Raw genomic sequence first — 27,833 nt, 5'->3', positions numbered from 1 at the left:
AAAGACAACTTCTACGAGTAGGTTTTCCTCCTCCCCTCCTCTCATCAGTCTCTTTTTTCTACGGTAATAGAAGCAAAGTGCAAGTCATCTGGCCTACAAAGGGGGATTACCTGGCTGAAGGAGGAGCTCGAGAAGACGGCCGAGAAGAATGGGGTCTGTTCGGAAACCAGGCCAAATACTGCAGATTTATTCTACTAGGCTACCAATTGGAGAATCCAAGGCCATGTTTGGCAGGCATGAAAATTTTTTTCCCATGGAATATCGGTTTATCAATTGGTGTAAGAGGGACAAGGAGTGTAGAGGACGAAGAAAATAGAGAGAGCATGAGTGAGGAGTGAGGAGTGAGGAGTGAGAGAAATGGCCTAAAAATAAAGAAACACAAAACTCTATTCAAAATAGTTTTATTTTCCTGCCACTTCGCATCATCTCCTCACAATTCCCTCCCTCTCCTTCCCTCCCCTCAACAGGTGGTAAGCAAATATTCCAAGAAAATATTTCATGGTTGCCACACAGCCCAAACAATTAAATCAGAAAGTGGATTGTTCTTCTCTATCAGACCCAGCAACTTGATGATCTAGACAACAAAACGAGATCATAGCAAGACCCAAAGACATTTCAATCATTTTAGATTTTCCTGCACCTGCAAAAAAATTTATGAGTTTCAACCCATTTGCAACAAAAGTAGAAATGTAATGCAAACCTTGGTGCAGGGCAAATGCTTCTCATAACTGATATACATTAAACTCAAAAACAGTTTTATCAGCAAAAGCCGACATTCTTGAGAAAAATACCTGCAGATTTTTTAGTCCCACCGTGAAGAAACATCTTCGTAGGACAGAAATGAGGCTGTTTTCCTGTGCCCATAAACCTGTTTAAAGTCAGTTAACAGACCAATGTATGTACATGCTCAGCTGAGTTCACACAAAAGTAAAATCGGGCATTTGCCGTCAAAATCAATCCCTCTCCATGCGCCCGAGGGCTGTTACTACTTTATAATTTCACAGAATAATTATTCCAACGAGATGGATAAGATGATGTTTGGAGTTCATTTCCATTGGTTGAAGCCAGTGAGCTTGCATCCTCTTCGAGCGTGCTTCCATAAGATAACTGCAAGAGGAACATGTTGACACCAGAAATTGGATCACAAGTAAATAAACCAATGAATAAATCAATCCTGGTAGACATTCAAGTTGACAATAGAGACATGGAAATTCAAACACAAAAGTCAACTAGTGTTTTCTGGTAACATAAACCCTAAACTAGTTTTTTTAAAGATAAAACCCTAAACCAGAAAACTAGAGTTTTCTGCCAACATGACTCTCTTAATAGATTTAAATAAACATTTTTAGCCTATCTTCCCTGCTTTCCGTGAATTCCTCGAGAACTCTTTTTGGCTCAAGCAAAGACTCCCAAATGTTTCAGTAGAAACTGCGTTATAACATGAAATAGAACTTTTGGCTCAAGAAATGGCTCGTTCCGTTAGATTTAAAGAAAATTTTTTAGCCTACCTTACCTTATTTCCATGAATTCGTCAAGAACTCTTTTCAGCTCAAGAAACAACTCCCAAACGTTTCAGTAGAAACTACGTTGTAACATGATATGAACCCTTAGAATTCACACATTTACCCTAACTTTCACAAATCATGCCAGTTATTTTCGTCAAGATCTCTTTGAAAACTCGAACTCTGATGAGAACTCAACCAGCATAAAACCTAGCCAACTCTAGCATGTCAATGGCTAATGGGGTAAACTCGAGCGAGTCAAGAGGTTTTTGATTGACTTGGTAAGGCCAAACTCGGACCAGATGAAAACCCGGTCAGGTACTAAGGGGGCTGTAGTTAGTCTCCTTTTTCGGAGGGTTGATGTTATCGATAAGTTTTCTCCGTCATTTGATTAGCAAAATTTGTTAAGGGCAGGGTCCAAGCAGTTTTTCTTGAACAGTAGTTCTAAATGGAAGATAGTAAAAAGGAACATCGGAGTGGGCTTGAGGAACCTTGTTCTTTGCTGCTTGGGATGTATATTCTTCCATGTTCTGAGTTAATTGATGAGCAAGAGTTGTGTATGAAACAATGCAGTCGCTCGACTAATTTCAAGCCTCTTATTAACTTGCCACTGCTGAAGGGAGCCCTTTGGTATAGTATGCTTTGTCTCATCTAATTGGAAGAAGTTGATGGAGATTGGGATACATGGGGTAGAGTGGATTGTTTGGGTCGGTACTAGGATGGAGAGGTATTCAAGATCCCTACTGGAGATCGCAAAAGAGTTATATGTTGGCTTTGTTAAGGAATGACCAGGAATTTTGACAGACAGCATCTTTTGACCTTGCTTAAGGTTTTCTTTTCTGGACGTTGGAGTTTGTTTTGATGTTTTCATGCTTGTAATCATGGGGGACTTCTTGTCCCTTTCTCATGTAATTATAGGTATGATTTATAAATATTAATGTCAATTTTCAAAAATAAAAAAATAAAACCGGTCAAAGTTAAAACCGAGTGAACACGAGAGGGCCCGATGAGTGACTCTTGAAGTTTTAAACGATGTTCTAGATAGTTTCAACTAACACTATGAAAAAAGAGTTGCAACACCTGAGCCAACTTTGGGTCAGTAATGCAACAGTATCTCAAGCGATCGAGGGCCGGATGTTTAACAATGGTAATCTGATTGATCGGATAGAGGGTGGAAAGCTACAGATCCCCCTCACAACCGGCGCCCAATAGTGAAAGGGTGTATAATAGAGGAACTATGGAGCACAATAGCCTAGCGGCGCAGGTTATTTTTGAAATAGCTGAGGGCAACAACTGTCGTATCGTGGAGAGGGTACCGTCAGAGGGGGTACATGTGGCGGAAGATGAATGGGGTGTGGAAAGCACAGAGTTACATCGGGCAGGAAAGACTAGTGACTGGTTGCCTTCGGTAACCTTGGCTAGACTGCTGTCGTCTGTTCTTGAATTGCTTAATGGAAAAGGGTGTGGGATTGATAAGAACCGCAATTCAAGTGTGGGCACACCCTTTGGAGACTGGACTTCTTTGACCCAACTCATATCCCATATTGGGACTAGTTTCGAATCAGACCCAGAAGCGAGATTCATAAGAACCGCAATTCGAGTGTGGGCCCACCCCTCTGGAGACTTGAACTCTTTGACCCAACTCATCCCATATCAGGACTAGTTTCGAATCAGACCCAGAAACGAACTCTAATAGCCCATGGGCCTCAAGACTAGAGGCCTGGTTAAGTGGATTCCTCTTTGGTATTCAATTCTCGACATCGCTCCTTTTCTCCTTGCATAGCCCCCGAGAGGTCAGATCCATTCCCGTCTCTCTTCGATGCCGACTCAGCTATAGTAGTATCAAATCGAAGATTGCGGAGAGCTCAAAAACATTCTGAGCATCAATGGAGAGAAGTGCTTGCCCTTGCCCGTGGATTTGGAAAGGTCTTTCCATGACTATGATATAGATAGAGCGGATGGGTGTTCTACTCAGGATGAGGATTGGCTAGAAGCAGGGTACCAGGGAAGCAAAGCTTGAAAATGCGAAAGCTCCTCCAAGCAGCGCCAATTTAGAATATGAAGCTACATATCTACTTTCCGCTAAGGGAGGCAAGGTGCAATCACCTATCAGAGATTTAGAGCTGAGAGTGTCACCGGAGGTGCTTTGGCGATCCGCAGGTACGTCTTCCTATGGCCCTATAGAATCAAGGTTCGGGGTTCTCTGATGGCTCTTCGGGGTTCGGCCCTTCGGGGTATATGTTGCCCTTCAGGGTTCTCTGATGGTCCTTTGGGGTATATGTTGCCCTTCGGGGTATTATGGGCCCCTGGTGGATTGTTTTTGTGGTTTCCAGCACCGCCATTACAATAAAGGAAGAAGTTAACTTACAAAGTTAAATGACATGTAATGAGATGCAACAAACAATGTGATGAACTGTAAAATTTTCAATGTTATAAGTTGATTTGATACCATCATCATTTTTGCATGATAAATTATATTTTCATCATTATATGATCATATATGTTATGATATGTATCAACTTTATGATGATTTGCAAGAATTAGTCTATAAAATATGCATGATCTTGTTTTAATAGCATGGTTTTCAGCACCGAACATAGCTAGTAGGTGTACTTTGCTGGGCTAGTTGTAGCTCATTACGCTTTAAATTTTCAGATAATGAAGAGCCAGATCAACTTAATCTAGAGCAATTAATTACATCCTATTCGAGCAAGAGGAATAAAAAAGTAGAAGCTGAAAGTCAGTGTAAGTTTTGTCATGTATAGAGTAATGATAGTTTATGTTAGTAGATATTGGATTTTTTTTTTATCAGTTTTTCCAAGTGGATTGGAGTCCTATATGGATCTTGATTATGAAAATGTAATAATGTTATATTTGATGCATATCGTTATGATGATATGATGGAATTTTTGAGGAGGAAGCGCGATGGGTTAGTAGATTGTGTCGCGCTCTCCTCGCACGTCCCCATTTCCCCCATTCTTACAGGACCGGATTCGGGGCGTGACAACGTAAGTATTGGGTCATGATATGTATTCTTCCTCCGGTTGTATAGACCTTCTCGGTCTTTTTCTCTATTAATAATATTTGATCACCATTCAAAAAAAACATTGGTGATTGGACTAGCCAGGTTCTTCAGATCAATGAACTACTCAAATCAATTATGATCGGAGTGTCTAGGTTGTGGATTAAATTTTGGTAGCCTTTTTGCATGGGGACCTTTCTCTAAATGGTTTGGTGTTTAGTCAAAGGTAATTTGAGTAGGAGTCTTTCTTGGAAAGGCGTGAACTGTCCCTAAGATGGAACGGGTCATTTAAAATATTAATTGTCTCTGCTTTGGTTTCTCTGGATGGGGCTCCGTCAGGCCTCCTTATAAGGCGGTGGCGTATTTTAGCTTAAGGACCCCTTATACCTCTGCAAGTAAAGATGGAAGATCAAGTCCCCTTGCAACACGAATCATCATCATGCCCAGGGGTCATAAGAGACATCTGTTCATGGAGCTTATGATGTTGGAAAAAATCCTTCACAAGATAAAATGGATGTCCTACGACGAAAGATTAGCTTCCACCAATGCATTTCTAGAAAACAGTAGCAGGTGGAAGAGAGTTTGGGAATTCTCGAAGGAGATGGCTATTTCTTTTATTGAGGATGAGATTGAGTCTTGAAGAAGCCCGAATCGTTTGTAAAGGAATCCGGAAGCGGCAACCTTGGATCTACCGATTCCCTTCATACCAAGTATCCTTGATGAACTTGGTAAATGCTCCCCTTAGCTCTCTCTCGACTAGGAGGAAGCTTTTCTTGTTGCGTTGATCACCGGTTGGAAGCCTTTGAGCTAAACATTAGGCTGGAGGCCAGCTTAGGGAGTATCAAAGAAAAATCCACAAGGGACAAGAATGCCTTAGATAATCAAGCTTTTTGATTCCCTGAGTTCTGCTGGACTCAGGTGGAGGGAGATGAGGGATGCTGTTTGAATCAATTATACTGTACCGTCTGATTTCAACTGGTGCAGAAAGTTCCCGTTTTTTTTTTTTTTTAAAGGCGACATAGATTCATTAATAATAAAAGGGACATTCGGGACCAGTAGTCCCAGCCTGCTGGCACAACATAATATCGGGCTCGGACATACCCATGACCCAACCACACCTCATCCGGGTACAAAATATTACAAAACCAAAGCCAACCTCCCTTATCCGTTCTCCTAATTGGAAGTAATCAAAGAAATAATCTACGAAATGTATCCCAATTGACAAGATCCACATCCCAATCTTCTGAACTTACTAGATCCCCTACCTCTTGTTAGAACTGACCTCAAGAGGAAACCCAAGAAAAGAAAAGAAAAAAACCCCATACAACAAACCAAATTTGAAAGTTCCCGTTTTATGAACTACAAAATAGATCTGGTTTATCTCAGGGAACGCCCTCTTCAATCCTTTTCGATACTATGTAATGTTGAAAGGGACCTGTTGTCCCCTTTGTAATTATTATAGTATCAATGAAAATATGTCATCTTTAAAAAAAAAAAATAATATCATGCCATTTAAAATTTCCAGACCGACGAACCAGATCGACAATTGGGCCAAAGAATTCAGCTGAAGATGCTATCAATGGACAGATCATCCGAGAATATCATAAGATTCAAACACGTTCAAGATCGTCGGACCAATTCGATTCCTTTAAGATTTTGATCAAACATAGTTTATAGAAACACTTTCTAGGACTTCCTAAATAAGCCATCCTATAATAGTTATTTCCCTAAGTAATTCCCTACAAGTAAAATTCCCTAGGTTAGTTCAATATTAACAACTATCCAATGAGGCCTTAGTTATTGTTTTTAGCTAGTTTAGCTATTAGAAGAGAGAAGTCTTAATTGTCTTTGTTTGAATTTTATCAAATAGGAAGCCTAAGAGGTATTGGACGTGAGGTGTAGTGTGTTGGTATTTTGTAAAAAACGTAGAGTAGTGGCTCAATTTGGATCATTGCAATTAACTAATTCTGGACGTGGCATTTGAATTTATATTCAATACAACTGTTGCTACTTTCATTTCCTAAAGTCCTAAGTGGAAAAGGAATCCCAAGGAGTTTCCTTTTTATTGTTTCTCGTATGGACATGGTCCGTGGAGATAGATTGTTGGAAAATATTCAAGATGAGAGAGAGAGAGAGAGAGAGAGAGAGAGAGAGAGAGAGAGAGAGAGAGAGAGATTTTAGGTCTTCAATTTCGGTTGGATGATGGAATGAGAAATGTTAAGAGCATGGTCATGTAAAGAGAGATTGTAGGAAGTTAGCCTTAAGGTTTAATAATGATTAAAGAAAAGTTTTAGAAAGCTTTATCGTTTCACCACGAGAGAAGTTTATAGGGAGATTTATGTTGGGATTTTTGTTTCTTTGCCTTGTTTTAGTCGAGAATGGCTTTAAATTTCCCCTAAATTTTCCCGAAATGACCAAAATGTTTCCATTTCCATCCCCACTAAAGCGAAATCTACATGATTTCCTTTTACGTCATCCCCGAAATTTTGACTGAAATTCATGAGTTGACTGATATTTTTGAAATTGGACCGAAATTTGATTGAAACGGCTGGGATGACAAAAATGGAAAGATGTTAATATCCGCACCTCATTAACATAGAGAAAGATTTGGCAAGGGACATCATTGACCTGCACAACAAAGTAACCGTATCTTATGCATGGGATATCAGATCGGTATGGGACCACTAATATTCCGTAACTCTATGTGGCACTGACGTAGAGTTGGGGTCCTTAGAGGAGAGACTGGTCATTGCACTTTGTATACTTCATTACGTTGTACTTCTTTAGACTTTTCTGTTCCAAACATGTGCAACAATGCATGTCACTAGGTGTTCGATGTAATTAAGCCATTATGAATGGTTTTCTTGCATATGTGATGGTTTCCAAGGATGTGTCTGTTGCTTATTCTAGCATTTCCTAATGTTTCATCTTAAAATTTCATCATTAGTATGTTTTGTTTAAAAGATTAAAAAATTTCATCATTTGCATATGTTCCCCTACGTTTCCGTAATTTTAAAAGATTTCCACCGAAACCAAACTGTTTCCGTTTCTGTGCCAACTGAAACCGAAATTTAAAACCTTGTAGTGGAGATCCCATGTGCCTATGATACAGGAAGTTAGTATGGCGTGCCAATTATTTAGGAAGTTTTTTTTTGAAAGGCCTATTATTTTGGAAGTTAGTATTAAAAAGGTTTAGAAAGCGGTAGTCAGTTGTTACAAAAAGGGTGAGAACTTAGAAGAGTTTTCGTGTGTGTATAATTTTTAGATGAAATATGAAGTACAGTCGGCTTTTATGTTTTCTTTGGGTAGGTAAGTTTTAGCCATGCCTCTATAAATATGTAACCCTGCAAGAAGCAGAGAACATGTTCTGGATTTAAGGAATAAAAGAAAACGTGAAGACAAAAGGAAAAGGGAAGCTACCTTTGATTTTGATCGTATGACTTAGTGTTGTTACTTCTTTCTTGTTTCATACAAAGAATGCTCATCATGAGTTATTATTGCCATGATCAAGGGTATTTGGTCAATATTTTCCCAAAGTTGTGGAATGCAAGGTGTGAATATTGAAATTGTTGGAATAAGATAGACCCTCGCCTTGGTCTATAGTTCGTTTCCAACTTAATCCTGCCTCTGAAGTCTTATGTTGCTAGACATTGAGGTGTGAATGGTGATTGAAGTTGCAAACATGTTGAAAAATATAAAGAAAGAAGTAAAAGGTGAGTGTGATGCTGGGGTGTGAATGGTGCTTGGAGTTGCGAACATGTTGAAAAAAAATAAATGAGTGCAATGCATATGCGAGAAATGTGGGTGAGAAAGAGGGAAGCAATAAATGGGAAAAACTAAAAGTGAAAAACTTGTGGAGAAGATCATAAAGAAAAGAGGACTACTCTTGTCACATTTCTTCCCATTGCATGATATTTAAAATCATGTGATTCATATGGTAAACGCATGCCCGATGCCTCAACGACATTGAGCAAGATGAAACACTAACCCAGTGACATCAATTACTTTTCTCCTCAATAACTGCCCTAACGACTGTCAATAGAAGAGCAAAGAAATGAAATTCCAGCCAGAAATTGAACATTTGAGTTTCTGAAAGCTTGACAACTAGTTCTAGAAATAATTATAACCTAAAAAGCAACAGCAGAACTCAGATAGAGAATAGGAAAACGGTGCACATTCATTCCTTGTATGATTGTATCTACAAAGAATAATCAGAGAGCAAAGGCACTGATGTAGGTTGCGGAGGTTCTACATCAGGCACTTGCCAAAGACACGGTGGGAATCAATTAATAAAATAATGAGAAACTAACCTTGACAACACAAGGGAGTAATCCAGACTTTGATGCCTTCATATTTCTGCTGAAAACATGTATTTTGGTTTTTTCTCAGCAGGCTTAAGAATTTGGAAAGAGCACATTAAGCTTTCATCAACACTCATCATTGCGCCAGCATTGTCGAATTCACCACAGTAATTGGGGGCTGAGAATATTGTAACAAGTTGTCTATCAGCAAAGAATTCATACCCATCCTCCACAACCTGCAGTAACAAAACCATTGCATCAGAACTGCACAAGTCAAATCTGCCAAGGTAAAAAGTTTTACCGAAAAATTACCTGATGGGCCCGACAGACAAGATCTAAATCATGCTTCTGTAAAAACTCGGAAACCTTATCAGCACCAAAGGTGTATGAGACCCCTCTGTCATTCATTCCCCAACCTTGGACATCTCTACTAGGATCCGACCAGAGCAAGTCACAAAGCAAACCTGTGTCTGGGACATCAGTTGGGCGAGTTAAATTTTTAACTTGTTCCAAGTTGGTAAGATCAGGGGAAAGGCCACCATGCATGCATAATATTTTGTCATCTATAAGAGCAGCCACGGGGAGACAGTTAAAGCAATCGGTAAAGACTTTCCATAGTCTCACATTAAATCGGCGTTTACATTCATCGTAGAATCCATATATGCGGTTTATAGAAGCACATTCATGATTTCCTCTTAAAAGAAAGAAGTTCTCTGGATATTTGATTTTATATGCAAGAAGAAGGCATATTGTTTCCAAGCTCTGCTTGCCTCGATCCACATAATCCCCCAAAAATAAGTAATTGGCCTGGGGAGGTAAACCCCCATATTCAAAAAGCCTCAACAGATCACCATATTGCCCATGAATGTCACCTGAAAATCCATAATCAATCAAAACAAAAGGTTAGAAAATGTTTTTCTCACACAAAAATCACAAGATATGCAGAAGAAATCATCGTTAGTGCTCTTTAACATGCTAATGTATAGGAGAAAGCAGGTGAACTAGTTATTCACAAAGTAATAGCAAGGACTGGGGAACAAGTTCTGGAGAAGCAACTTGTCTAGTGAATGTTTATAGAGTTATTATGGTTCAAAGACTTGGATAAGTCAAGTGATGAAAAGTAAGAGGGTCAATCATAACTCAAGCATTATGAAAAGTAAGAGGGTCAATCAGAACTCAAGCATTATGAAAAGTAAGAAGTATCGACTCTTATTCAATACTGTCAGTTTTGAGCTGGCAACTGTTTTTAATTCTCCAAAGCGATGCCTAGTGTGGATTGAGGAAAAAACAAGGGAAAAAAAAGATAAAACAGAAAAGCAACACAGTACACTATATCACTTGGTATATAAGTGGTATAGAGGACATATACTCTTACAAAGTATTCATAATGAGCCATAACGTCGAGCCCACATGTGTATGTTATAAGTTTTATCGAATCATGCAAGGTAGTATGTGTCATAATAAATAATATTTTATATTGTTGTACCAATGTTGCATGGATTCGGATCCGTGTCGAAATCCGACACGGATTCGAGCTGTCAGATTTGGCAAACCCAAAAGTAGGATTCGAGGATTCGGTAATTTTTATTAAATAAAATAAAAAATAAAAAATTAATTATATCTATCAGATAAGTGTTCCTGCGCAGATAGCTTATCTGCTCTTGCTATCTGCGCTTGAGTGCAAAAAAAATCATGTGGGCACATATTTTTGGGGTGATCCAAAGCATTCATTTGGAAGGCCCTTCCATAGATAGGGTGTCCACAAAAATCAGATCCATAGGATCATCCTAACCCATGCAAAAGTTGAAGGAAAAATGGACAGGCATTGTTTGTCCACAAATATGCCCATTTTTTCCCTCCACTTTTGGATGGGTTAGGATGATCTTATGGATCTGATTTTTTGTGGACACCCTATCTCGGTAAGGGCCTTTCAAATGAATGCTTTGGATCACCCAAAAAATGTGCGCCCACCTTGTTTTTTGCACTCGAGTGTTATCTGCGCTCGAGGGCAGGAATAGTAAGCCCTATATATATGGAAATGATTTCATCACAAACATGTTTTGATACATGTGCTCATGGATCTTGTCTTTTAGTATTTAAAGAGCTATAGAAGGGTTATTAAGGTTCCCAAAAAGCACTTACAAAGACAATTAATACTAAAAGACAAGTACATGAGCTCATGTATCAAAACATGTTTGTGCTGAAATCATTTCCATATATATATATATATGAGGAAAAGGATTGTACGCTCGAGTGTACCAAGCTTATGGTACGCTCGAGTGCCCAATCACATGTGGGCCCACTTTGTTAGGATGATCCAAAGCATTCATTTGAAAGGCCCTTACATAGATGGGGTGTGTACCAAAAATCAGCTCCATAGGATCATCCTAACCCATCCCTTTGCGGAGGTCAAAATGGACAAACATTGTTTGTCCACAAATCTGCCCATTTTTGCCCTCCACTTTTGAAGGGGTTAGGATGATTCAATGGAGCTGATTTTTGGTACACACCCTATCTATGATATGGCTTTGCAAATGAATGCTTTGGATCACCACAAAAATTGTGGGACCCATGTGATTGGGCACTCGAGCGTACCATAAGCTCGGTACGCTCAAGTGTACAATCCTTTTCCTCTATATATATATATATATATATATATATATATATATATATATATATATATATATATATATATAGAGAGAGAGAGAGAGAGAGAGAGAGAGAGAACGGTTCCTACACATATGTGTAGATAAGTTCTCTACACACTAGCTTAAAATACAGTGGGGGCCACATTATTTGGGTGATCCAAACCATTCATTTTTAAGGCCCTCACATATATAGGGTGTCCATAAAAAATCAGATCCATAGGATCATCCTAACCATTCGAACTGTGGAGGCAAAAAATGGACTAATTTGTGAAGGTTTAAAGACATCCATTTTACCTCCACAAATCGTAGGGTTGGGATGATCCTATGGATCTGATTTTTTGTAGACACCCTATCTATGTGAGGGCCTTTAAAATGGATGGCTTGGATCACCCAAACAATGTGGGCCCCCACTGTATTTTAAGCTAGTGTGTAGAGAACTCTCTACACATATGTGTAGGAACCGTTTTCTCATATATATATATTCATGAAAAAAATTGAGGGTGGAGTGTCGAGGCGTTAGGGGAGAAGAAACGGGAAGGGGACGATGTTCGACAGTGGACGGTCAAGGCGCTAAGGTTTTTATTAAGAGAGGATGGGTAGTGCGTTTATTTAAAAAAAAAGCTATAAAGAAAACACGTATAAAGGGAAAATATACAGTATGCATATTTTTAAAAAAGACAACGATGTGTCGGATTCCCACGAAAAAACAGGATTCGCAGGACACGGCTACAACAAGAATCCGGGTGTGTCCCATGTAAATTCATGTATGATTCACGTGTCAACATGGATTCGGCATAGAGGAGCAAAGAGTCCATGGAACAGTGTTGTACAAACAAGAAAAACATCAACATCATCTTATATGTATTATACACTTGTAGAAAATATAATTTAATCATTAAAGATTGTGTCAAGTTATTGCACTATAAAAAAGCAATATCCATAAGGGAAGATCACAAATCATGGAAATAGAACTTAAATGTGAATCATATAGGAATGTGTGTGTGTGTGTGTGTCTCTCTCTCTCTCTCTCTCTCTCTATATATATATATATATATATATATATATATATATATATATATATATATATATATATATATATATATATATCGGAGATATTTACATCAGAACATAATATGTTGCAAACTAAACAATTTTTTTTCTTGGCGGAGGGGGAGGGCATGGGTCAACCTGGGATTGAACCTTTGGCCTCAAGGTTGCAGAACAAAGTCTTAACCAATTGAGCTAGAGGCTCGACCCCAAATCATGAAACTAAACAATGTTCCTTGAAGGATGCAGTCGGAGCTCTTAAAACTAAACTTTGATTGGTCTAGTATGGGAAACCCTGGTCCAACTGGCAATGGAGGATTATTGTGGACTGAGGTAGGGAGAGTAATTTGGGCACTCAGGAGCCCGATTGGGGTGGCAGACTCTACTGAAGCAGAGGTTCGCGCCATTCATGAAGGAGTTAAAAGGCTTCAGGATGTGGATTTCAACAAACTAGTGATAGGAGGAGACTCTCTCAACAGCATCAGATGGTTAAGAGGCGCACGTACACCTCCTTGGAGATTTGCAGCTTTATTTGATGAAATCCAAGATAGATTGGGTTTGGCGTCGGTGTCTTTCACCCATGTTAGACGGCCAACTAATGGGGAGGCGGATAAATTAGCAAGAGAGGGAGTATCTAGGGAGAGTCTAGAACTATTTGATCTTCTCCCTCCCTGGCTTCTAATATTTGTATTGTTCTGACTAGTCAGATCTTCAGATAGATTCTCATTATATTTTGGATTCCAACTCGGTCTCTTCTCTATTAATGAAATCTCTTTACCATTCAAAAAAAAAAATTTGTATTCTAGTCATTTTTGGAAGGCATATAGGCACACCAAAATCATGTGTAGCATAGAGCAGATGCCAATCATGCGCATTGAAAAAATTAACTTTCAACTAAGAAAAAAAAGGAAAAGATTAAAGGAAATTGATATTACAAATTGCTCATCATGTAAGTGATGAGGTTTCCACCACCATAATTGAAAGCCGAAGAACGTTCCATCATGTGATGATCAAAATAGGCAATTAATTATGTTGAGAGAAGGAAAACAAGAGAGGAGAAGAAAATGAATACGTGAGTTAGGGAATAGCTCCCCCTCACTTATATATATTTCTATAAAAGGAGAAAGAGTACAAAGACCAAAGTGCCCTTAGGCATATATACACCTTCAACACTCCCCCTCAAGCTGGAATGTATATATCGTACATTCCTAGCTTGTTACAAATATCACTCAGCTTAGCCTTACTTAATGGCTTGGTAAACACATCAGCCAGTTGATCCACTGATCTAGCTAAACTATGCATATCTCGCCCTTCTGAATTCCCCGACGGATGAAATGACAGTCCACCTCAATATGTTTGGTCCGTTAATGAAAGACCAGATTTGTAGCAATGTGAACCGCGGCCTTACTATCACAATACAACTGAGAAGGAGAGGAGGGGGTGATACCAATCTCTGACAAAAGGGAGTGCAACCAGATGAGCTCTCCACTCGTGTGTACCATGGCCATGTATTCAGCTTTTGCACTTGATTTAGCTACGAGGTCTTGTTTCTTGCTTTGCAATGACACCAAGTTACCTCCAACGAATGTACAATATCCAGTGGTTGATCTCCTATCTGTTGGAGATCCTGCCCAATCTGAACCCTTCTATCTTCTCATGATCATGCCTCTTAAACAATAAGCCTCTCCCTGAAGCACATTTCAAGTACCTAATCATCTGAAGCACCGGTGCCCAATGAGAGGTACGTGGTGAGCTCATATATTGGTTGACTACTCCAACAACAAATGAGATGTCTGGACGAGTGACTGTGAGATATATAAGCTTGCCAACCAACATCTTGTATCTGCAAGGATCATCTAACAATTCCCCCTCATCTGGATGAGGATTTACATTCAAGTCCATGGGCACGGCCAATGAAATCAACACACGAACAGAAAGAATTTCGGCAACGGGAGAGAAGGTCTTAGTATAGTCGACCCCAAATGTCCGCGTATACCCGTTCGCAACTAAGTGCGTCGTGAGGCGCTCAACTGTCTCATCTGGCAAGTATTTGATGGAGAAAACCCATCGATACCCCACGGACTGAGCACCCTAAGGGAGAGAAACCGAATCCCAAGTTTGATTGGCCAGAAGGGCACCCATCTCAAGGTCCATAACAGTGCGCCATCTTCGATGAGCAAGGGCCTCCGACACAGACTGCGGCAAAGAAACAAAAGACAAAGAAGACACAAAGCTACGAAATACAGGTGTGAGATTATCATAGGATACAAAATTAGAAATAGGATGGGCAATAGAACGGGAACGAGTACGGGAAGCAATATGAGAGTCAACAGTAATATCAGGAGAGGGAAGAAGAGGTAACTGAGATGGAGGAGCCGATATCTTCAGCTGAGAATACGATGCCTCGGGTGTAGGGTGGTGGTCATCAAGAAGAGGGAGAGGAACATGAGATTCGGGCAAGAAGGAGACGGACTCAAAGAAGGTGATATTAGCTGAAACAAATAAGCGGCGCAACCGAGGGCTATAACATCAATAACCCTTCTGAGTACAATAGTACTCCAGAAAGACACATCTCTCCGCCCGTGGATCCAATTTATCGAGGCCAGGAGAGAGGTTGTGGACAAAGCAAACACAACTAAAGACCCGTGGAGCGAGGGGAAAGGGATCACTCTGATGATGTAAGACGGAGAAAGGAGATGTACCACCAAGGACAGAGAAGGGAAGTAGATTACCCAAGAAACATGGGGTAAGGATGTCATCGCTCCAATAGGCTTTAGGGATTTGCATTTGAAAGAGAATAATGTGGGTCATATCAAGTAAATACCACAGTTTCCTCTCAACTACACCATTTTGTTGGGAGGTATAAGCACAAGAGGACTGATGCACTATGCCATGAGTAGATAAGAAGCCCTAAAAACCATTGGATGTAAAAAAGTACTCCCTAGCATTATCAGTGAGCAAAAATTTAAGAGTACATTTATATTGGTTAGTAATCGCAGCATGAAAAGTAAGAAAAACATGAAAGACCTCAGAAAGATCTTTAAGTAAAAAAGAGCCATGTCATACGAGAAAAGTCATCAACAAAAATGATAAAGTATCTATATCCAAAAAGAGACATAGTCTTCGGGGGACCCCATACATCAGAATGTACCAACTCAAAAGGACTCGAGATCCGATTAACAACTCTGGATGGAAAGGACACACGTTGGTACTTTCCAAGTTCACAGGACTCGCATTGAAATGACTGAATAGGACTAGAAAAAATGGATGTTTGTTGAAGTCGCTGAAGGGAAGGATGCCCAAGGCGACAATGCCACTAATAGGCGTTGACCAAACTATGCAAAGTGGCATACAAGGGGCTACAATGAAGACGATAAAGCCCAACCACCTCACGTCCCGAACCAATCGTCTGCCCAGTCAACAGATCCTGAAAGACACAATAAGAGGGGAAAAATGAGACATAGCAGTTAAGACTTTAGGTAAGTTAGCCAATAGAAAGTAAATTAAAAAGGGAGTTAGGAACACATAGTCGGCTCTAAAGACGATAAAAGTACCATCAGGGGCCGTCGGGATGGCGACGAAGGATGTAGAGGCATCACGAAGACTGGCAGCAGTGATGTGAGCGGAACGGTGTGGACGGAGCTCAAGATGTAAGGCATAACAAGTATCCACATTATGCCCGGCCACCTGACAGTGAGTGCAACAAGGGTGGCCATGTCCACCGGTACTACGGCCGCTACCAAAATCACGGCCGCTACCACAGCCTCTACGTCCCCTATCACAGCCAAAAGTACAACCGTCACGGTCAAAACGGTCACATCTATCATACATTGCAAGCGCAGAACCATCGACAAATACATCATGAGAGGAACCACTCTGGATACACTGCTAGGCATGAGAGTAAACCTCCGTGAGGGATGGAATGGAACCGAAGCCAATAATGTGTTGTCGAAAGGACAGAAAATCAGGGCTCAAGACATAAAGGAAGTGAACAGCTCGAAGCTGCTCCCGTCATGGCCGCGATATGAGGTGGCATACTCTGCCAGAGAAGAATGTGGATCAAGGCATCATCCTATCTCCACCGAGCATAGGTGGGATCCATGGAAGAGGGAGGATCCCGCTCAATGAAATCAACCTTGAGCGAGGAGGTATGTCTCAACGGCCATACGCCAATTGAGATAGTTGGACCCGTAAAGTTTTTCCGAAGTCACCGGTGGGTAAGAGAGCTCCACAAAGGGTGAACAGCTAGAAGAAGCTGAAGGTGGAGGAGTGGTGGTGACACCATCAGTCATGCTGACAGGAGGATCCATGAGGACATGAATAAACTGAAACTCACAGCCACAATTACGACAGACAAACAATAGCGAGGTGGAAGATAAAATGACGGACCAAGACAACATAGCGCGGCCCCGAAGAAGACACAGCTAAATCAGACATAAGGCGACGAGCTAGAGGGGAAATAGAGGCTCACCGAGGAGTTCGGAGCAGTGAAGAAGAATGAAGAAATATGACGAAGAGGATTTAGTACATGGCAGAGAAGACTTAAGTGAAAGGAAGGGACACTAATGGTGTTTGAGAGAGATTAGAAGTAGATGAGGGTTAGGGTTTGAATGTTGTGGGTGAGGGAGTTGGGAGAAGGTCGGTTTAGGATGGGAGGTAAGGAGGGGTCGGGTGGAGGGGGGAAGGAATTAGAGGAGGTCGGGTTAGGGTTTCAGGTAAGGAGGAGGGGCGAGGGAGGGAGAGGGGGTCTGGTTAGGGATTCAGCGAGGGTGGGAGGGGTCGTGGGGTGCTGGAGGTGCTGGGCGAGGGTGTGCAGAGGCCGTGGGGGCTGTGGGTGCTGGGCGAGAGTGGTGGGAGGGGTCAGCGAGAGGTTTGAGGAGAAGGTTGGAGGCATTGGGTGAGAGGTGGCTAGGGTTAGGATTAGGAGGATAGAGGAGAGGGAGAATGGAAGGAGCAATGGTGGTCCCTAGGGTGGACAAAACCCTAGGGCTCTAATACCATGTTGAGAGAGGGGAAGAGAAGAGATGAGAGGAGAAGAGAATGAATGAGTGAGTTAGGGAATAGCTCCCCCTCACTTATGTATTTATATAAAAGGAGAAAGAGTACAAAGACCAAAGTGCCCTTAGGCACATATACACCTTCTAAAAAGTTATATCATTTCCAGTATGTCATGTATTAATTAACTGAAATATTTGACAGTAAAAGGTTCATGGAAAAAGGCCAGCAGATAATAAAGCAGCCAGGCTTTCCATTGCCAAACTTCAGTGACATTTACATTTGTTACAAGATAGGCGTAGGAGATTCACAATTGCCTTTGAAAAGAAAGAAGGATGGGCATTTAGTATTCTATCCAGGAGGACACATCATTTACTATTCTATCCAGCAGTATGCATATTTAATGTAGGACCAAGATGGGAAGAGAAAGAAAAAATTATGTAGATGTTGAACATATGATCAATATGGCCATGTACTATGGGCTAGATAAAGAACTGGGGATGATCAAACGGAACGGACTGACATTAACACGATCGCCTCTATGATTTAGATGTGCCTGGGAATAGATGAACAGTTCAGTTTTAAAAGTTAAGGGATTGAGAGTTTCAAGCAACATGAATGAAAATGTGGGGATTTGATACCAATGAAGAAAACAAACGTTTAAAAACTGATGGTGGGGATTGGAATAAGTTGTAAACAATCCTAGATGATGTAAACAACAACAACAACAACAACAAAAATGGAACTAGATATCTAATGGTAGAATTATGGGAAAGAGAAGTAGAAAATTTTGTAACAAACACAAATAACCGCAACTAGGGAGAATCAAGATGATAGATGTGTTAGCATCATGCTAACTTATGTGGCATCAGTATGGGTACGAGTGTCGGTATCTGACATGGGTATCGAGTGTCGGATTCGGCAAATCTCAAAAAGAAATATTTGTGGATTTGCCAAAATAGTTTAATCAATTCCTAAATTTTAATTTTTTTACAGAATAATATGGTCGTCACAAGTAATATATTGAAAATTTTAATAGGTTAAGTAAATATAATGCTTTATTTCCATATAAAAAACTTACTATTAGGATGGATAAAACTCAAAACATGTGGTTGTAAAATTCTGGTTATAGTATTGAAGAAAAAACATATAAAAGAGATCTAAAAGTGTCACACCTAATCCTGGAGTATTAGAATCCAATATGTATCCGACACGAGTACTTCGCCCAATAAAAAGAATCCATGTAACACCAATGGAACCTTAAGCATCGCACCAAAGAGTATCAAGGCATCACACTTTGGAGTAGAAGGAGAAGATAAATATGTTGGAGTCACACCAACGAGGTCGAGCACACATCACACCAAAGGAAATCAAAGATAACTATGTCAGAATCACACCAACAAAACCCAAGGCATGACATCAAGGGGTTCCTAGGCCATGGGCATTACACCGAAGGAAGGCAAGGCATCACACTAAAACTTGCAGACATCACATCAAAGTTCTTGCAAGAGAGTAGAAGAGAGACTTGTCATTCATTTATAATATATTTTTGTAGACCCCAAGGCTGACAATTTATAGAACCCCCACAACTTCTAGATAGTTCTAAACAATTTAAAAGGCTAAGATGCAGGCCCTTAACTTAAACAATTAAAAATATTAATTCTAGATACTGCCCGCTTATAGCTTGCGGAAATAAAAACTAATAACAAACACTAACATGTGGGCGAATAAAGATGTGAGTATCATCACGTGAAGAGTTATTTGAATAGTAAACCCTAACTCTAGAACAAACTACTATCTCATCCCAAGCATATCACAATTTCCAATAAGACCGATGTAGCCCTACGACAATAGAGAAATTTAAAGCACTTCTAATGTGCCCTACTCTCGTATTTGGCCCCTTTTCTAATTTTTTCGTGAAGGCGGGTCCCCTATCATTCTTCGCCACTTGAAAAGACTCGGCTCTCAAGAATTTGGTCCATCTCCATTGTTGCCTTGGGAGCTCTGATTAGGTCATCCTTTTGATCCATCGCTAACCTCCTCGCCTAGAGAGCTCTCACTAGTTCATCTCTTTGAGCAATCACTAACCTCCTCACAGAGATCCTACTGTCATGTGATGCCATCCGAGACTCACTTTGATACCAACTAATCTCCAAACAATATGGGAAGGGTAATGAAGTCAAGAAAATTTTGTTGATCAATATAGTCATGTGTAATGGGCAAGATAATGGACTAGTTCAGATCTAATAAAGTAAATAAAAGATTGACCAAACTGGAGTGACTATCTTAACACAATCATCTGTAGAATGGATGTACAATCGGTTGAAAAAAAGATTTGGAGACGATATTCATGCCGCTGCATAGAACTTAATCTCGCTCGCGACTAATGTGTAGAAGATAGCAGTGCAAAGCCAATCCTTCCCTTATTCCTCATTCGGTGATGTTAGCCATGTGCCTTACAGGGTTGCAAGCGAATGAAGTAATCCACATCATTCTGTGCCTCATCATCATTGGTGAATTCTCCCCTAAAGATTCCGCTACTTCGAATAGCGATTGGAACCTAGGCTCTAAGACTAAATGATGCAGGATGGAAAGGGAAGACGCTAGGTATTGTAACTCTCTGGCAAATTGATGTCGGACAGTCAAGACAATGATATCTTAGAGTCTTAGCCTCAGAGATTTTGGGCCAATGAAGCTCTGCGTATTAAGGGAACTGGTCTGAGTAGGCTTCGGAATAGGATAAATATGGACTGTTGTTATGGGTTTCAAGGTTAACAAATCTGGACCGATCTGAAAAGATTATGCACAAGAAGGTAAATCTAGGCTAGTTAATTATTCTGGAAATTTTAATAGGGACTGGACATTTAGGGAATAATTGAGGCAGGGGTTTAAAAAGACTGTTGCAGATTTTATAGACTGACAGATTTTAGATGGACCGTTGCAGCGTGTGGTGAAATACAACAATTCTAAAGTGGACTGCTACGGACTGTTTGAAAGTAGGGATGCATAGCATTTGACAAAGGATGTTTCAATTAAAGGTTAAGTGTAGGTGTCAACTCAGTAATTGGTTTGGCTCAGGCGAGAATAGGAACTGGGTGCATAGATGATGACAGATTTATAACAGTTCTAATATAGAGCTAAGACTGTAGAACAGTGTAATAGATTTTTTAACAGATAGGTACAGATCTGTAATTAAATGTCTGAGGCAATTCTGTGGCAGAGGGAGATCTGGGATAAGAATTTGGTACTAAGGTTGGTAATAGGTCTGTAATAAATTTGATCTGTAAACTGGGTTAATTTCTGGACAATAAAAAGGTTCCTAAGGAGATTGATACGCTAAGGTTAGGTGTAGGTGCAAGTTTGGATTAAGGGTTGCAAGGGAATAGAAATCGATGGATTGTTAGTAGGTGGGGTGCATTCCATAACTGTTTGAAGGTGAGATGATGATCTAGGATTGATTGGGTAGTAATTGTTTGCTAAGGTTTATCGTTAAGGCGATGGTAAAAAGGTGGGGCTCAGAAAGTTGGTTGATGGATAGGAAAGGGTGCGGAAGCAACTATGGAAAACTAAAACGGCAAGAAAGGAAATCATTCTGGAGTAAAGCTCCAACGTTCTTGATGGCAAATGAAAGGGAGGTGGTTTTTGAAACTCCTTAGAGACAGAAGGCGTTCTTGGTTGAAAAATGAACTCGGTGATAGAGTGGCAAGGATGCTTCCTCTCCTATAAAATAAATCTTATTTATGTATGAAAAAAAAATAACTAAATTATTTTCTTGAAAATCGTTGAAAATGCTGGAAAGAATAAGGTTTTGGACTTCAACTGCCTCACCTTTAGTTCATTTCCTTAATATCTCGTGTTTCCTTTCCATATGTTTAGTGCAGGGGTTAGAATTCCAAAAATTGCATGAACTGGCCTGCCCAAAACACTAAACATATCACCAATGCTTATGGATTTTGATGTTTATTGATATGTATCAGATGAGAACATGCAAAATTTATGATAAAAATTGAACAAAAAAAAAGAAAAAAGAAGAAGAAATATGGAAATGGAAAACAAATAACATATTTATAGAATCACCACTTTTGCATTCAATGACTTACAATGACTCTAGCTTCTAGGAGGATGTGTCGTGTTATATAACAATTAATGAATTTACAACTGATCAGGCACCATCAATGCCCAATTGCTTGCTCAATTTAAATTATTCAAAAAAATGTGGCATGCTCACAAACATATAACAGTTACTTGCAACTGCTCTGACAACCCAACTGTAAAATTGAAAACAAAAGTCCACAAGCTCCCTTAAGAAATGACATCTGAGATCCATCATAATAGCCATAGATGCCGAGAGAGAGAGAGAGAGAGAGAGAGAGAGAGAGAGAGAGAGAGAGTAAAAACAACTATAATAAAATCCTAGAGAAAAGGCAAGGCACTTGCATTTTCATTCATAGTACCAAATTTCCCCAGAATCTCATCCGTATTTCTCCCTAAATCCCACCTAACAATCAAGCATCACCAAAAAAAAACTAATAATTATAAAAGAATATCTTCCGTTTTAGGGATTCAAATTCTAATTCAAAAAGAAATTACTCAAAAGCCCTAAAAAGAAGACGATGATGATGATGATGGAGAAAACGCATCAGGAAGCGAGATTTGTCGGAAAAAAACTCACCACAGATCTTGATCGGCGCTTGTAATTCTAACAGATTGGGTTGTTGGAGGAAAATTTCTCTAGAGACAACACATAGTTGCCGAATCTCGGCCTCCGAGAGCTGAACCAGCTTTCCAGGCCTAGCCGATCGGACCTCCAAAAGCCGATTTATGATATCATCCAACACTCCAGGATCGATCCCCTGCCCTTGCATGGCCATAGATCTCCTTCCCCTTCTTTCTTCCTCAATCGAGAACGAGAAAGACAAGAGAAAAAGAGGGAAACCCTAGAAAATGGGGGAAAAAGCTCTTTTCTCGGCGTTTTTAGGGTTTGGTTTTTTTCTCTTTCTTTTTCTCGGTTGTGTTCTTTTAGAGGGGATGGATATTATAGCATTCTAAAAGGATTTAAAAATAATTTAAACGGAGGAACGAAGAACGACTGCTACTCCGATGTGCGGCGGAGGTGCCAATATAAATATGTTTTCTTCGCGAGCCATTGAAATATTAAAGAGCAATGATAGATACGAGGGGAGCCCTTGCATAAAGAGCCACAAAAGGGCTATTCATGGGATCCGTATCATTTTCAGTTACATTTTAAAATAAGTTGAAAAAGTAAAATCAGATACATTTGATGACGTGGATCCAATCAAAAGCTCTTTTTTGACTCTTTACGCATGGGCTCCCTTGTATCTATCATTCCTCAATATTTAAATAGAATTTTTTAGTGGTTTTACAAAAGACCACTTGAGTTTCATTCTTAAAAAACTAACTCTTGTTTTCAAATTTCGAATTAGCAACATGTTAGGGTGCAACTCGGGCGGGCTCAACCCCGAACCCGGCGGGTTCAACCTGGAAAAAACTTGGGTTGGGGTTGAGTTTGGGTTGAGGGCTTGGGCAACCCGACCCGAGTTCAACCTGAAATTTTTAATAAGTTTTTTAGTTTTTAAGCTTAAAATCTCAGGTTGGATCGGATTCGGGTTGGCGAAAAGGGTTGCTCGGGTCGGGTCGAAACTCAGGTCAGGTTGGGTTTGGGTTGGCCTCAACCCGAACCCGACCTGCACGAGTTGCACCCCTTATTGTTATTTGTTGGAAAATGTTAAAACAACACCTGCTATCTAGAGTTTTTATATGGGGTGATGATTTTTTCACACCCCCGCCCCCAGGACTATGCGGCCCCCGCTTTTAGGGTGATTTGACGTCAAAAAGCGTTAAAGTCTGCCCACTATTCTGTTAAAAGGGGGGCGCATAATCCTATAGGGCGCGACAAAATCTTCTCTCTTTTATATGGTGTCCGAGCGTCAAGTACTGTGCAGGCGGTGCCACCATTGATATTTAGTCCAACAGATATGATGAATGGCCTTGTAAAAAAACAGTATATTTGATATTGGGTTTTGCCTGCTGAGAAGTGCCCTGAGGGCACCCGTTAAGGTGCAGTAGAAATGATATTTTCCAATCACTTTACACTTTTACACGTATTTTCAGAGTTTTACATCCATTTTAAGATTACTTTATGAAAATGATTGGAAAATATCATTTCCAATGCACCTTAACGGGTGCCCTAGCAAAACCCTTTGATATTTGATCCAACAGCAGCTCCTCAAAAAGTAAGCTTCTATTAGATCAAATATCAAGGATGGGATGATGGGTAAGGGCTCTTCATCATATAATTCCTCCAATATTTTGGGGGAAATTGACTTTAAGTAAGAAAAGGACCAAATTGCCCTTTCAACATATCCAAAAGCAAGCAACAACGTATAGCATAATCCAATTATCTTCTCCCAATATTAAGAGTTGCAACCCTATTTGCAACGCCACTTGGTCTCAAATTAGGGAGTAGTGACAGAGAATTGCCCACATGCTTACGAGCATTACTTGTGGAAGTGACTAATTAAGTTTGATTTACACAAATCTGATGTCAATTATAGCTGTCAAAGTGATCCAAAAGAGAATCCCTTGCCCTTGGAAAAAGACTCAAGAGCTGGAGTTAATTCATAAACTGCTAGATTCCCTTCTCTCATGGAAGATATCCCATATCTTGCGCGTAGGAAATAGAGCTGCTGACTTTCTCTCTAGGACCTCTTATTCTTGCAAAGGAATGTTTTTCTTCCCTATTGTATTTGACCAGGATCTCGCTGAAATCTTGTATGAGGACTCCGCTGGAGTTATCTACCCTGGGTTGTAATTGTTTCAACTTTTTTTTTTTTTTTTTTTTTCAATATATCAGTTGGGGTCTGCCTAACCCCAAATTACCTACCAAAAAATTCTGATGTCAATTCTAGTGCTTCTAATAATGTATTCTTGCTCATTAGTGTGCGCTGAGGTATGCTTATGTCTACCTATTTACCAATTCGGTAGATGGATTTCTTAACAAAAGTAATGTGAATTTTTCTATTTTTACTTGCTAACTCCCTTATATTTTCAACAAGGGACATGATTTCGGCGCTACCATGTTTTGATAAAGATGCGTGAGACATCTTGTCGTTTAGTATTTAAAGGCTTGTAAGAGCCTTTTGAGAACTGTAATATTGTTCCGACGGCTCTTTACTAAAAGTCAAGATGCTTCGCGCATCATTATCAAAACATGGTAGCGCTGAAATCATTTCTCTTTCAACAATATGAGAAATTTAGGCATGAAGAAAAAAGAGCTTTGAGTTGTCCATCTTTCTCATTGACCAGGACTAACCTATACAAATAAAGAATAAATAAAGAATTAAAATAATATAATGACATAGCCGGGAGTCATACAATGTCCTCCTCCTCTATTTTCACTGACCCAAGGGTAGGTTGGTCTTTAGACAAAGTCAACGACGGTCATGAATATAAAAACCATCTTTGGTCTTATAGATTCACTATGATGGTCTGTTAACATATTTCAATAAAACCGGTGGTTTGTTGGAAATTTGCAAACAGTAGGTGGTTCTCAAGAATAAAAAAACCAAGGGATTTGCTAGCGTCCATTGCAGAAGGCATTTCGCGCATGGTTTGTTGCATATGAGAGCAGCCACGCCATGAACGAATACAAAATCTGCTGAAAAGTGAACCTTGGTGGCTGCTGTCAGATGCAACAGACAATCCGCGAAATGTCTTTTGTGATGGACTCTAGCAAATCCCAAAAACCAATAGGTTGTCTTTTGTTAAAAAACAGAAAAAAGAAAGAAAACCACATACTTTTCTTAGTCACGAACATATCAAAAGAAAAAGAGGAGAGATAGATACGTTTACTTATGACAAGAGAATGGCGTGGCCCTAGTTGACCACTCGACCGTGACTAGTTGCTAATACTGATTTTCAAAGTAGGGAAAAATCTAGTCCTTTAGTATATATTTTCAAACTAGGAAAATATTGATAGAAATCTTCTTGCTAAAATTGATAAAATTCTTTCAATGTGAATAACTTTTTAAAAAAAAAATTGAAAGCACTTTGAATAAAAATTTATGTGATTTTTTTGACTTTTTTTGACTTTATAATAACTAGTAAAATATGCACGTGCACCGCACGTGTCACTGTGGACACCCCATTTTAACCGTGTCCTAAACCTTCCAATTTTGTGCCAAAATCCCATCAAATGAATGAATTAGGGTCCCAAAATTCACCCTAAGCTAGGGTAAGATCCTACCAAGCTCCCTGCAAAATTTCGTCTAATTCCGAGCGCGTTTGCCTAGCGAACGAGATGGAAGAGTGTCTGTAGTGTAAACCACAAAAGGGGAGTGGATTATCCTAGATGGGGCTGTCCAAGGTAATAGAGGGGGTGCGAATTTGGTATCTCCTTATATAAAGCCTATTTTTCGTTAAAAAAAGGGAGAAAAAGAGGACTTCATTTTTTTCTAAAAATTCGCAGAGAGATAGAGAGAGAAAACAGATCACCCAAACCCATTTTTCCTATCAACCCTCTTTTTCATCTTCTCCGGCGGAATTCTCGTCGGAATCCAGCCGGATCTCCATCGATTCCTTACCCTCGCCATCACCCCTTGCAATTAACCTCTCCATCATCGCTATCTTCATGAATTCGGGCATCATTTCGACCCTAAATCCATTTTAAAACCCTAATTGCAGAGAGAGATTCGAGATCCGAGAGAAAGAGTAGGAGATCGGAGAGGAGCTGCTTTCAGATCTGAAGATTCACAGAGAGAGAGAGAAAGAAATTGGATTAAAAAAAAGCAGATCTGAGAGAGAGTGAGAGAGAAGGCAGAAGGGGGTTTTCTCATTTTCTGAAAGAGAGAGAGAGAGAGAGAGAGAGAGAGAGAGAGAGAGAGCTCCGGTCGTCTTCTCCGTTCTCTTCTCCGATTTGTTTTCCGCGGATTCTTTTCTCTGATTGTCTTTGGCATTCGTGCTATGGTTTCGGGGATTTGGAAGGAGTGAATGAGGGATCTGGTTCGATCTCTATGTTTTGTGAAGAATTCCAAGAGAATACGGAGGGATTGCGGGCTTGTGATCCGGAGCAGGAGTAGATGGGGGAAATGTGGCTGATATCCTTTACAATTTAGATCTGATTTGTGTGATTTAGATTTCGATCGGATTGAAAAAGAAAAACAAAAGTAGGAATTTGGGCGGTTAGATCTTTAGAGATAGGCGGAGAAATTTGGGGAAAAACAGAGGAGAGAAGCAGAGAGTGAGAGAAAATCCAAAACCCATTTTCTCTTTTCCGATCGAGATTTTCCTCTTCCGATCATTTTCCGATTGTCTTCTCTGAGCGAATTTTTGCCGGAACTTCGGCCAAACTCCGACGAAATTCCGGTTAGCCACAGCACTCTTTCATCTCCTCCGATCAACTTCTCCGGCATGCTCGCCGGAGCTCCGGCCATCTCTTCTTCACCTCAGTTCTAATGATATTTTCTAGGAAATTTCGAAGCTTTGTTGAAGTTCACATGCTTTTGAGGAAGATGATGAGGAAGTCATGCGATTGAGCTCGGATTCACAAGATCAGTAATATCATTTAATACCTGGAATTCTTTAGGATCTGGTCATTAGTTTGATTTTTGAGAAGTTTTTTGGCGAAAATTAGAACATTTGTGGCTGAATCTGGGGCGTATTCAAATCTCATTTGATTGTTTTCAATTGGCTCTATTGAAACTGAAGAAATTATCTCATCATCTCATCAGGTATTTTCCTCCTTTGCTATTTTAGTGATGCATTCATAGATTCCCTGTTTTATTTATATTTTATATTTTTTAATCTTGCTTAAACTGAAATAGGGAAATTTTATTTTGCATGAGAAGCGTAAGTTCTTGCTCATGATGTTTAGATTTTTCTTATCTTGTGGAAAAATATGTCATGTGATGGTGCAGGTAGCATTAAGTATTGCTTTGTTAAAAGATACATGAGTAATATGAGTTATCTTGTGGATATCATGTATATATATCTAATGTCTGTTTAATGTTTGGTCTGGTCTTGATATAATCAGCTTGAGGTCCAGAACAAGATTGTGATAAATTTTTTTTATGCTCAATTTGTTTGTGAAATGTCTTCATTTGAGATATGATCATACGCGTAACTATTAGAAGTTGAAGTAATGCTTTAATGATTCTATGAATATTGAAAATGATGTGGCATTGGTGAACACTGAAACAGAGTAGCCTTTAGATTTTCTTGATGGGTCAAGTGATTAGCTAATTGTTAGATATTTAGTTTATCATCTCTTTTGTCCTGTGTGCCTCTTGTAAAATAATAT

The 27,833-nt window shown here is 39.8% G+C and overlaps 1 protein-coding gene across 1 annotated transcript; it reads right to left on the bottom strand.

Moving 5' to 3' along the window:
- Nucleotides 1-688: 688 nt before the first annotated feature.
- On the bottom strand, nucleotides 689-22,673 carry LOC143880020 (serine/threonine-protein phosphatase PP1). The gene is made up of 4 exons (XM_077382771.1): nucleotides 22,188-22,673; nucleotides 9,138-9,697; nucleotides 8,835-9,061; nucleotides 689-1,107 (listed from the first exon to the last, which is right to left on the bottom strand). Exons 1-3 carry the CDS (start codon nucleotides 22,384-22,386, stop codon nucleotides 8,873-8,875), a joined length of 948 nt encoding a protein of 315 aa, XP_077238886.1. The 5' UTR covers nucleotides 22,387-22,673; the 3' UTR covers nucleotides 689-1,107; nucleotides 8,835-8,872.
- Nucleotides 22,674-27,833: the final 5,160 nt, after the last annotated feature.

Source organism: Tasmannia lanceolata, unplaced genomic scaffold (assembly GCF_043159265.1).
Source record: "Tasmannia lanceolata isolate RefF3 unplaced genomic scaffold, GAP_Taslan_0.1 ptg000006l, whole genome shotgun sequence".
Taxonomy (NCBI): Eukaryota; Viridiplantae; Streptophyta; class Magnoliopsida; order Canellales; family Winteraceae; genus Tasmannia; species Tasmannia lanceolata.
This window is presented reverse-complemented; position numbering and strand designations above follow the sequence as displayed.